This window comes from Anabrus simplex, chromosome 11, assembly GCF_040414725.1.
Source record: "Anabrus simplex isolate iqAnaSimp1 chromosome 11, ASM4041472v1, whole genome shotgun sequence".
Lineage (NCBI taxonomy): Eukaryota > Metazoa > Arthropoda > Insecta > Orthoptera > Tettigoniidae > Anabrus > Anabrus simplex.
This window is the reverse complement of record NC_090275.1, coordinates 95,769,411-95,781,856: the sequence shown is the minus strand read 5'-3', so window position 1 is coordinate 95,781,856 and position 12,446 is coordinate 95,769,411. Positions and strand designations below refer to the sequence as shown.

At 40.0% G+C, this 12,446-nt stretch overlaps 1 protein-coding gene across 6 annotated transcripts in view; it reads left to right on the top strand.

Moving 5' to 3' along the window:
• LOC136883478 (uncharacterized) overlaps positions 1–11,975 on the top strand; it is a 137,993-nt gene extending 126,018 nt beyond the window's left edge. For all 6 annotated transcript variants that reach the window (XM_067155812.2, XM_067155813.2, XM_067155811.2 and 3 more), the window contains 2 exons: positions 3,295–3,384; positions 11,468–11,975. In XM_067155812.2, coding sequence (XP_067011913.1) covers positions 3,295–3,370 — 76 coding nt within the window. In that variant the 3' untranslated portion in view covers positions 3,371–3,384; positions 11,468–11,975. The remainder of the gene's footprint in view (positions 1–3,294; positions 3,385–11,467) is intronic.
• Positions 11,976–12,446: the final 471 nt, after the last annotated feature.

The window sequence follows — 12,446 nt, the reverse complement described above, 5'->3', positions numbered from 1 at the left end:
TCGATCTGTCCTTCACAGCGATATTGAGAAAGTGAGAATGTTTTGACTGCCGAAATTGGTACCAGATATAGATTGTTATCTATCCTTCACAGGAAAAATGCAATGAAACTCTCATGATCATAAATTTTAAAGAAATGTATGTTCTTTTAGTGAAGTGATCGTGTCCTATTCACCACACTGACGCACGCTGGTCCATATATTGGCATGAGTACATCCATCCTTGAGTTCTGTCATCTTACACAGCAATGCTGAGAAGATGAGAGTGTTTATAAGGCTGAAATCGGGACCAGATATAGGTTACAAGAAAAATGCAATGATGACCATTATATTTGAACTGTTTAGTAAAAAATACTTTCTTTTAGTGAAGCGAATGAATCATCTTCACCATTCTGGCATATGCAACATCATTACCTCTATTTATAATCATGAGATAAAACTCTTATTACAGAGTTTGAGGAGTAACATCTAACAAATTTTGATCATAGTTGTTCGTTGTAGATATTTCCATAAAACTGAAATGGCATATGGCTTTTAGTGCTGGGAGTTTCTGAGGACAAATTCGGCTTGCCAGGTTCAAGTCTTTATAATTGACTCCCGTAGGTGACCTGCGCGTTGTGATGAGTATGAAATGATGATGATAACGACACATACAACCAGCCCCTGTGCCAGCGGAATTAATCAATTATGGTTAAAATTTCCGACCCTGCCAGGAATCAAACCCGGGACCACTGTGACTAAAGGCCAGCACGCTAACCCTTTAGGCATGGAGCCAGATGGTATTTCCATAGTAGGGATATTATTTCAGAGTGCTGGAATGCACAAAGACCCAATCTAGGACACTGTAAAATTAACAGAGTGATAACAGAGGAAGTTCTACGCGTGCCTTCTGATCATATGATACCAAAGTACAACTTTGAAAAACCATTTGAGACCCAGATAATAAAAAAAGAAGACTGGGATATCAACAAATGGAATACTAAAAAAGAAGATATAATGTGGTGGACTGATGGCTCAAACACTGTGGATGGCACAGGAGGAGGGATCAACGGGGGAAGACCTGAGAGATCAGTTCAGATGAGCCTGAGCAAACATACTACAGTCTTTCAAGCTGAAGTGATAGCTATCACAACATGTCTTGAAGAAAATTTGAAAATGAACTATAGCAATAAGAACATTTTCATTTTTACGGACAGCCAAGCGGCCATTAAGGCACTAGAAGCAGTCCGGATAATATCCAGAATTGTCTGGGATTGCCACTCACTTCTCCTGAAGCTCTAAAATATAACATTGTCAAAATAATATGAGTACCAGGGCATGCAGGTATAGAAGGAAATGAAAAGGCAGATAAACTGGCCAGGAAAGGGGCAGAAACACATTTTGTAGGCCCAGAACCTGTATGTGGGATTTCCTATGGACAAGCCCGACACTACATAGGAAAATGGGTACAAAAGAAACAAATGGAAAACTGGAAAAATACTCCAGAATGCAGGCTTGCAAAGGAACTGATAAAAAGACTAAACAAGAATCATACTAAAGAACTGTTGAAACTCAGCAGAGAAAATATAAGATGGGTAGTAGGACCATTGACAGGACCCTACCATCTGAAAAAACACCTACATAGAATTGGAGTAATAAGAGACAACATATGTAGGAAATGCAATGAAGCAGAGGAATCAGCTGAACACATACTTTTCAAATGTGAGGCACTGGGTAAAATCAGATTCTCCACTCCAGAACTACCAAGTGAAGAGAGAGAAAAAATCCAAGAGGACCCAATAAGGACAACCTGCAGCTTTGTGGAGGAAGCGGGTATATATAGGTGGAAATGAAGGAAAAACATGGTAGCAAAAGATCTTAGAGGTCGACACTAATTAGGAAGTAATATTTAGAAGCCCCATGGAGGAGGAAGTGGTGTAATATCTAAAATTGACAAATTTAAAACATGCAAAGAACTCTTTAAAAAGTTATTCAAAAACATTTTTGCCACTGGTATTGCTTTTTTTCTCTCTTAAAGAGTATGTTATTTTCTTATTATTATTGAAGTTAAACATTCTCTTCTCGTTGACACTGTTGTAATGAAATATTTTGTCCTACATTTAATATTTGAAACCTTATGTGGAGACTTCTGGTGTTTATAATGTTGTTACTGGGTGAGTTGGCTGTGCAGTTAGGGGCACCCTGAAGATGGTTTTCCGTGGTTTTCCAATTTCACATCAGGCAAATGCCGGGGCTGTACCTTAATTAAGGCCACGGCTGCTTCCTTCCCACTCCTAGGCCTTTTCTATCCCAGCATTGCCATAAGACCTAGCCGTGTTGGTGTAACGTAAAGCAAATTGTAAAAAAAAAATATATAAAAAATAATGTTGTTAGTTTAAAAGGGATTCTTTTGGTGCTTAGCAGGGGAAACACTTCTCTACCACAGCTGAAGTCTGATATTGATGTTCTCTTATCTACCAATATGATGTTACTTTTGTTAAGGAGTCTCCCCTCTACCTCCAGCTACACATTGTATTTCACAAACAGGTGGGAACAATGGCAGGAGGGTACTTAGAATGAGGCGATAAAGGCTACTTTAGGAATGAACTTGATGAATGAAGCTGTACGCATAAACCAGCTTCGGTGGTGGGGTCATGTGAGGCGTATGGAGGAGGATAGGTTACCTAGTAGTATAATGGACTCTGTTATGGAGGGTAAGAGAAGTAGAGGTAGAGGTAGACCAAGACAATGATGGTTAGACTCAGTTTCTGATGATTCAATTTTTTTTTCGCTAGTTGCTTTACGTCGCACCGACACTGATAGGTCTTATGGCGACGATGGGACAGGGAAGGGCTAGGAGTGGGAAGGAAGCGGCCATGGCCTTAATTAAGGTACAGCCCCAGCATTTGCCTGGTGTGAAAATGGGAAACCACGGAAAACCATTTTCAGGGCTGCCAACAGTGGGGTTTGAATCTACTATCTCCCGAATACTGGATACTGGCCGCAATTAAGCGACTGCAGCTATCGAGCTCGGTACGATTTAAAGATAAGAGGTATAGAACTAAACGAGGTCACAGCACTAGTTGCAAATAGAGGATTGTGGCAACGTGTAGTACATTCACAGAGGCTTGCAGACTGAGCGCTGAAAGGCATAACAGTCTATAATGATAATGTATGTATGTATGTATGTATGTATGTATGTATGTATGTATGTATGTATGTATGTATGTATGTATGTATGTATGTATGTATGTATGTATGTATGTATGTATGTAAGTTCCCCTAACCAAAATTGACATTGATGTTTTCTTGTTGTAGCTATGACCGCTGCACTGGAGACTACATAGATATTGAGAACAGTAGATGTTCTGGAGAGTGTCGTCGCTACCGGTGATGTAAATTATACAGGTTGGTATCTATGTAATTGACAAGTAGGAAGACTTCAGTTAATTGATATACAGTTAGTTTATACAGTACTTAAGTCCAGGTATATGACACTGTTGTAAGGCCAGTAGCGTTGTACCGAAGCAAATGCTGGCCAGCTATTAAGACTATAATAAAAAAAGTACACACGATGGAAATGAGCATGAGATGGTCCTTAGGAGTCACTCGGCTGGACAAAATACAGAACAAGAAGATCAGAGAAATAATGAGAGTGGCCTCCATTGACGAAAAGTTGTTGGAAAGAACACTCGAATGGTAGGGTCACATCCGGAGAGCACAGCCCGCTTTTACTGCAACAATAGCATTTAACTTTGAGGTAAATGGGAAAAGACCTACAGGAAGGCCAAAGATGGATGAACACAATCAACAGCGGTAGTGGTGATTGGGAATTAGAATTGAGGGAGCCTAAAATTCATAGACAACAAAAAATACCTGAGTTTGTTAATAATTAAAGGAAAGCTGATAAGACAACAGGGCTTTTTTTAACCCTCCAAGTGGCAAACGCCTGATATCCGGCATTTTATGCGTTTGCCCAGTGGTAACGCCTGATATCAGGTGCTTCAACATGCTCTTTATTTTATTTCGTTAATCAAATGATTATTTATCGAAATGTGCTAATTATGAATCAATTGAAGGAGAAATGTTTGGTCATAATCATGAAATAGTTTGTATAATAGCATCTTGTACTAATCTATTGTAAATCGTTGCCAAAGTAGCGTCATAATCCCGCTGTCTTGTGCTAGCTGCTACATACTCAGCGGCCGGCCACACGTATGTCTCAGCTGAGCCAGCTATATTTAGTCGCCAGTTTTCCTTCTGAAATCAATCTGAAGTGTTGATATGCTCTCATGTCAGCAATACTGAATCATTTCCTCACAGGAACAGTGAATAAATCTTCAAAGGGACCGTCTCAGATTGTTTTAGGTACAAAACTTGAACCTAGGCAAACCATTTACTTTAGGCAAGGTGACGTTCTACTGGTTGCTTATAAAGAGACGAAAAGACGGAAACCAGTTTATTGTCTCACATCTGGATGTCACGCTGAGGACAATGTTGTAAGGAGTCGAAAGGGAAATGAAGGGTTGAAACCACTACTGATTCATAAGTACAATATATTCATGGGAGGTGTAGATAATAAAGATAAGTGCATTTTCCATGCCACTTGTTCCAGACACACCAGAAGGTAATGGAAGCAATTTTTTTCAAATCTTCTAGATATGACACTATTCGCATGCATCCTGTATATAAAGAATACTGATAAGCCTTTAGCAAGACGAGACTTCATGGTCAGTATAGTTAGGGGACTGCTAAATGAACAGTTCCCAATTCCAGTTGTGAGGCCAACAGGTCATGCAGTAGGCTCCCTCACATGCTGTTGAAAAACTGCCACAGAATAACAATCGCCTATGTGTCGTGTGCTTGCAAGAAAAAGAGGAATAATTCTACATTCTGGTGTCCAGGATGTAATGGTGGTATTCACCAGGGGTGTTATTATAAACTACTGCACTTCTGGAAGCCTGACAATCATGGTGTAAAAAGAAAGACCCACCCAAGTGACTCTGAGTGAAATGTACAAGTGGTAGCATACAATTGTTGTATATATTGTTGTCCAATTTTTCCAGCTAAGAACAGTATTATAAACTATATACCAGTACGCAACTATTTACTATGAACTGGTGCTCATTTTGTATATGTCATTTTTTTAAATTTACCTGAATATAAACGTATTATATATAGCAAAACTTTTGCAAAAATAAATAATATAAACAAATTCAACATATTTTTGGTCTTACACTTTGTGGATGATAAATAACAGCGTTTGTATCACCATCATCTTATTCCTTGTACTTTTGAGGATAGAAGCGTGTGCTGTTTATGTATGCATAATATGTTAACGATTTTTAACACAATTTATACTAAGATTCTGCAACACCAGTAAAATATTGCTGCCACTACAGGATAAATGACCGCCACTTCAAGGGTTAAATAATTCCTATAATTCATAGTTTCAGGCAGCTAAAATGGAATAAAATGTAATGTTTTCTCCATAAAGTTGGACTGCCCTCAGAGGCAGTGGTGGTGATTATTGTTTTAAGAGGAAGTACAACTAGGCAACCATCCTCTATATAACACTAATCAGAGAGAAAATATGGAAATGAAGGTATCAGCCAAAGAAAGACAAGGGCCACGAAGGGCATGAAAATTAAAGACTCCTTACGCCTCCATACGTAATACCGTCGGGGTCAGAAAAGAACAAGAGTTGATCAAGGGAGGTCGGATAGGGTAGATGAAAGTGAGGAGCTTGGCACAAGTTAGTGGTAGCAATGCCAGGACTCATCTGAGGGCCCCGTGGTCGCCTATCCACGCTCCAAAGTTCAGAGCCCCTGAAGCCCCTTTCAGTCACCTCTTATGACAGGCAGGGGATACCATGGGTGTTATTCTATCGCCCCCACCCACAGGGGGGACTACCCTCCCTTGGCTCTCCTGGGCGTCGCCACTAATCAACAGCTATATGAAAGCTACAAAGCTAAAGTCATGTGATGTTCAGGATAGGATGAAGTGGAGGAGGAAGAGGTTATACAGTCAACTCCCTGGTTTTTTTTTTTTTTTTTAAATGCTATTTGTTCAGGGTGTCGACCCATGTGGATCTTTTGCCCCTCTTGGCAACATATTGTATGAACCTGCATGTAATTGGAATGGCGGTAGTGTGGAATGTTGTGTGTGAGGAAAGGAAGATTAAGGACATCACAAACACCCAGTCCCCAGGCCAGGGATATTAATCATTACAATTAAAAACCCCTGACCCGGCTGGGAATCGAACCTGGGGCCGCTGAGTGACAGGCGGATGTGTTGCCCCCTACACTGCGGGCCGGACTTCAACTCCCAGTTACTCTGTCTAATGGAGAGGAGAATATGAACAAAACATTGAAAAACATCAAACTTAAATTCATATCGAAGGTGTTTTGCAAAAAAAGGGTGTTATGAACAAAATTCCAACTTTTTGAGAGGTGAAAAAGAAGGTTTTAAAAGTGATCTTTTGATATTTCACCAACTTTCTGTACATCAATATTTGCAAAAATTTTCTGGAAGTCCATTCATGTTAATGTTACAAGGATAAATTAAATGACAAGTTAGTAATATCCTGATAGCCCAAATTGATAATAACACACTTTTTGCAATACACCATAGACATTCAGAATTTTTAAAATTTTACATTTTGAAGGTCTACCACTATCACTGTTCCACAAAAAATCCTCCAACTTTTCTTTTCATAAAATTGCAAAGAGTTCATTATCTTATTCCATAATCTGCTGCCAATTTAGTAGCCAACTCTGCCTTCTCAATTTTTTTCTTTTTTTCAGAGGGTGCACACAAAATCTGTATATTTCCCTGTTATATATGTATCATGAAAGTTGAAACATACCTTTAAAGAATCCAAAACATTAGTATGGATTCTTCTGTGCTCTCTGCATAGTCCGTACAAAACTAAGTTCTCTTGTTCATGCCAGTCAGCATCCTTGGGGTCACTTTCTGGAAGGTTGAGTGCACCACAGTTTTTTTAGTTGATTGTTATTATGCACTTCTGTGTGTCCTCCTTGATGAAAGCCCGGAGAATGTTATGCGATATTTTCAGACGAGTTGTCCGATCCAGCCGTTATCAAAGACTTTGTTTAGACGGTGTCAAACATCCAATATGAAGTTGGCTGGCACCCCTTCATGTGGAAACCAAACACTATCAAGGATTCCCACATCTTGCAGTTGTAGAACGAGCTAGTTGTTGATCATTTGGAGACAACTGACGATTAACAGAATCTCTGAAAAGGAAAAACTTGGTGGTGCTTTCAACTATGGAGAGACAATGGAGGAGCACATACTGATGTTTCAGATTCCTAAAGGTGCATTCCACCTTTTGTGAATCATTTGTACTAAGATAATCCTAAAAATAAGGTCACTGGGCGAGTTGGCCATGCGGTTAGGACCGTGCAGCTGTGAGCTCGCATCCAGGAGACAGTGGGTTCGAATCCCACTGTCGGCAGCCCTGAAGATGGTTTTCCGTGGTTTTTCCATTTTCACCAGGCAAATGCTGTACCTTAACTGAGGCCATGGCAGCTTCCTTCCCATTCCTATGTCTTTCCTGTCCCATCATCGCCATAAGACCTATCTGTGTCGGTGCGACGTAAAGCAAAGTAGAAAAAAAAAGAATAAGGTCCGCTATTTTTTAATAAATACATAGACCTTGCTTATTTCTACAATGGTTTATATTATTTTACAGCTTGAACATTTAGCTATTTTTCTACATTTTTGTAGATGCTCTGACAGTTTTTGTATGCCCATGTCACACCAGCTCGCCGCCATGCTGTTCAGGAAGTTGTGGGTGGCACTTCGGGAAACCTCAGGAACCAAAGTGCAGAGATCATCCAGGGTGATCCGCCGATCTTCACGCATGATTTGCTCAACCTTCACGACTGTCTCGACGGAAATTGACGGTCTCCCGCTCCTTTGTTCGTTTGTCATGAATTTCAGTCCGACCGGCTGCAAACTCTCTACACCACTTACGAACATTTTTGACATCCATGCACGACTGACCATACACTTCCATCAATTGGCGATGGATTTCAATTGGTTTAGTACCATTTGCATTCAAAAACCGAATAACTGCGCGCACTTTGCACTTGGTGGTAACATCCAATGGGAGCTCCATTCTCAACGGCTGCCAAGCCAAGACTGAGTGTCTCAGCACTGCTTGCGCATGTTTATATGCGAGTGCGGGAAACACTCTTCACAATATTGTGAACAACAGCCACACGAATAGAGTTCTGTATTTTTTTAAAAAATAGGAGACCTTATTTTTGGGATTACCCTTGTACAAATAGGGAAGTATACGGACTTTGTACATACCGTGTACAAGTTTTACATTTCTCTGCCCTGATGAGATAAAACTGAAGACCATACAGCCTGCTTAACAACAGAAATGTACAATTCCCACTGAGATGCTAGACTGAGTATTCTGTTGACACACGGTGTAAGGTTTAATACTGTCATAGAGGCTAGATTTACTAACAAAACTTAGAGGTAGCCTACTTCGAAAGCAGAAGAAATACTGTACACTAAGTATATTTAAGTGGAAAATAAAATTTTAAAAAAAACAACTATTTATTCAAGAATGGAATTTGAAAATTATTTTTAAAATAATAAAAAAGTTGTATTTAGCAGAAAAGGTCACACACACATCAAAAGAGAATGCAAGTTCCCTGAGTAACAGAACACTTGAAATTTATATGATTAATCTACTCTCACACATAAAGCAAATGATGTGATCAGCAATATTCACATCATCAGTTAGTATGAGTTTGCGTGTCTCCTGCCGGCCGAGGTTCCTCCTGAGGCCAGAGAGATCTGCACTCTCTGTGAGGACGTGGGCCACGGTGAAGTCAGCTCCACAAGAACACACTGGGAGTGGGGAGGGTCTTCCCTCTTCGAAAGGTGAGAGTATGTAGATCTTCTATGACACACAAAACTATGGCCTCTCTCCATGAAGGTCGGAAAGAGGACCGCCACACGGTAGTAGTCTTTTTAATATTGCTCTTATCTTGTTGGGAGTTTGTATAGCTAGCCACTCTGATTCCCATGATGCCAAGATGGTTCGATGTAGCTGAGAACAAATATCCCTAGCTGGTACATTCACAGCTTCTTTTGCTGCTTCGTCTGTAAGTTCATTTCCCACAATCCCAACTTGACTTGGAAGGTGGTGGTGGTGGTTATTGTTTTAAGAGGAATTACAACTAGGCAACCATCCTTTACATAACACTAATCTGAGGCAAAAAGTTGAAGGGTTCCAACACTTCGAAAAATGAAGATATCGGCCAAAGGAAGACAAGTGCAATGAAGGGCATGAAAATGAAAGACTCCCTAGGCCTCGGGAACCTAATACCGTCACGGTCGTAAAAGAACAAGAGTTGACCAAGAGAGGTCGGATAGGATAGATGAAAGTGAGGAGCCTGGCACAAGTAAGTGGAAGCAATGCCAGGACACAGCTAAGGGCCCCATGGTCACCAACCCATGCTGCAAAGTTTAGAGCCCCTGGGGCCCCTTTTAGTCACCTGTTACGACAGGCAGGGGATACCGTGGGTGTTATTCTACCTTCCCCACCCGCAGGGGGACTTGGCTTGGGAGCTGTGCAAAAGTGATTCTGGTGCCACTGTGGTTAGGTGGTTTGAGTCCTGTTGGTGGGAAGAAAGAATCACCATCAGAATGTTGGTTGTCAGGGTAGCAGAAACAGTGGTATACAATTTCTAATCACTAGACTGTGAACTAAAAGCCTGGATTCAATTCCAGACCTCTGTGCAATGTTCACCTAGAGATGGAGTGAGCGCATATAAAGCTGTCAATGGTGATTTGTCCAATCTATGAAGACATTTTTCTGCCTTGTCAATACTTCACATTTTATTATATTACTTCCCTTACATGTTTCAAGAGCTCAACTGCTCTCTTTCTCAGCAGTGCAAAACATCAAACAAAATCCTTGGACATGACACATAAAACAAATAAATAAAAAATTGAAAATGTTAAAACAACCCTTTGTGTCTAAAATGTTCACTTATCTTTACTATGTCATTTAGTAAAACCTTTAAAAATAATGTTCAAATCACAAGCTGAATAAAACTTATTAAGTTAGTCACTATATATACTAATTTGAAGGCTGCCTGCTCTGTACTTGAAAACTTCTTCTTTCCTTAAATCCTTATTTACACCTAAAAAAGAAAAACATTATATTAAAAAATTTTAATCTGTAATTCAAATATATTATTTGTGTATTTTATTCCAAAAATGTCAATTGACTTACTGCTGAAGTTCTGGGACCTTTCATATAAAGCAGTATTTCTCCTCTTAATCTTGTCCGACCGTGATTTGTTTATCAGATTGGGACATTAAGCCTTGAGCAGTCCCGTTGGTGTTGTTTGACAGGAGTAGGCTACGTGCTGACACCGGGTTTTACCCTCTCTCCACCTCATTATCGTCATCATCCCACATCCAGATGTGCGAATAGAAACAGCTGTACCAGGCAAGCCAAATATGTCCTCAATTGTTCTCATCGTTGTTGTTTCTTCTGGGCTCTGATTCATTCATTAGTCATACAGAAGATGTGCCTGTAGAACAGCAATATTTTCTTTTTAAATGACCATGCTATTGCTTTTATCTTGCTGTATGATTCCTCATTAGATTTCAATCTTACCTGCCTATCAACATATGAGGATAATCCCAAAAATAAGGTCTCCTATATTTTTTAAATACAGAACTCTGTTTGTGTGGCTGTTGGTCACAATATTGCGAGTGTTTCCCGCGCTCGCATATAAACATGCGCACACTGCGCCGAGGCACTCAGTCTTGTCTTGGAAGTCGTTGAGAATGGAGCTCTCGTTGGATGTTACCGCCAAGTGCGAAGTGCACGCAGTTATTTGGTTTTTGAACGCAAAAGGTTCTGAACCGATTGAAATCCATCGCGAATTGATGGAAGTGTATGGTGAGTCATGCTTGGATGTCAAAAATGTTCGTAAGTGGTGTAGAGAGTTTGCAGCCGGTCAGACTGAAATTCACGACGAACAAAGGCGCGGGAGACAGTCAATTTCCATCGAGACAGTCGTGAAGGTTGAGCGAATCATGCGTGAAGATTGGCGGATCACCCTGGATGATATCTGCACTTTGTTTCCTGAAGTTTCCGGAAGCGCCACACACATAATTTTAACAGAAAAGTTGAAATACTAGAAGGTGTGCGCAAAATGGTTGCCAGATGAAAGATGAGATTCACAACTTCCTGAACAGCATGGCGGTGAACTGGTATGACATGGACATACAAAAACTGTCACAGTGTCTACAAAAATGCATCGACCAAAATCATTATGTAGAAAAATAGCTAAATGTTCAAGCTGTAAAATGATATAAACCATTATAGAAATAAACAGGGCTATGTATTTAAAAAAATTTTGGAGACCTTATTTTTGGAATTACCTTTGTATAACATATTATACATGTTATTTTATATTTTCAGAATCTCCATCCTTTCCACTTGTGCTTCAGGACAGTGTTATGCTGTGTGGTTATTTTCTGGCTGGAGAAAAGCCTGTATTGAAGTTACAAAGCTCAGAAGAAGTGTTTCACCATGAGCGTGACTGAAGAACAAACAGTGTTCTGCAAGACTGTTATTCAATGCTGCAGTAAGATGGACATTCCAAATGCATTTGCTGTGGTGTTCAGGGACAGTTCAATATGCTTTCTCAGATAACAGGACTAGAAGTTGAAAATGGGGCCGATGACTTTCGATGTTAGGCCCCTTAAAACAACAAGCATCAGAAGTTGAAAATGCTAATTTATTAAACATAATTGTCAATTGTGACAATATTGTGTGAGTGATTTCAACAGGACTAGAAGTTTAAAATGCCAATTTATTAAATGTTCTTGTCACTTTTGACAGTTTTGTGTAAGTGATTTGTTTATATACATTTTCTTGTTGAAACTTTATATAAATTAAATGCAAAGTCTTGTTTTTTTCTATTTCATACATACTACAAAATCTACCCAGAATTTCAGAGAATTTGTTCATGAAAACATGAACTTTAACACCTAATTTGCACCATTACCTTTAAAGTTGTCAGCGTGGGTTTGGATACAGCAATTCTATGGTTTCCCCATTTTTGGAAACATTCACGGAAGTCCTCTGGCTTCATCATGTTCAGTGCCTCCTACAGTTCCACTTGCATTTCTTTAGTGGAGTGGAGCGGAGTCAAATAATAAAGAAGAAATGATCACTCGAGTGGGTATTAGTATAGTTTAGTTCTTGCTGCATTCTGTACCGAGCTCGATAGCTGCAGTCGCTTAAATGCGGCCAGTATCCAGTAATCGGGAGATAGTGGGTTCAAGCCCCACTGTCGGCAGCCCTGAAGATGGTTTTCCGTGGCTTCCCATTTTCACACCAGGCAAATGCCAGGGCTGTACCTTAATTAAGGCCACGGCCGCTTCCTTCCACTTCC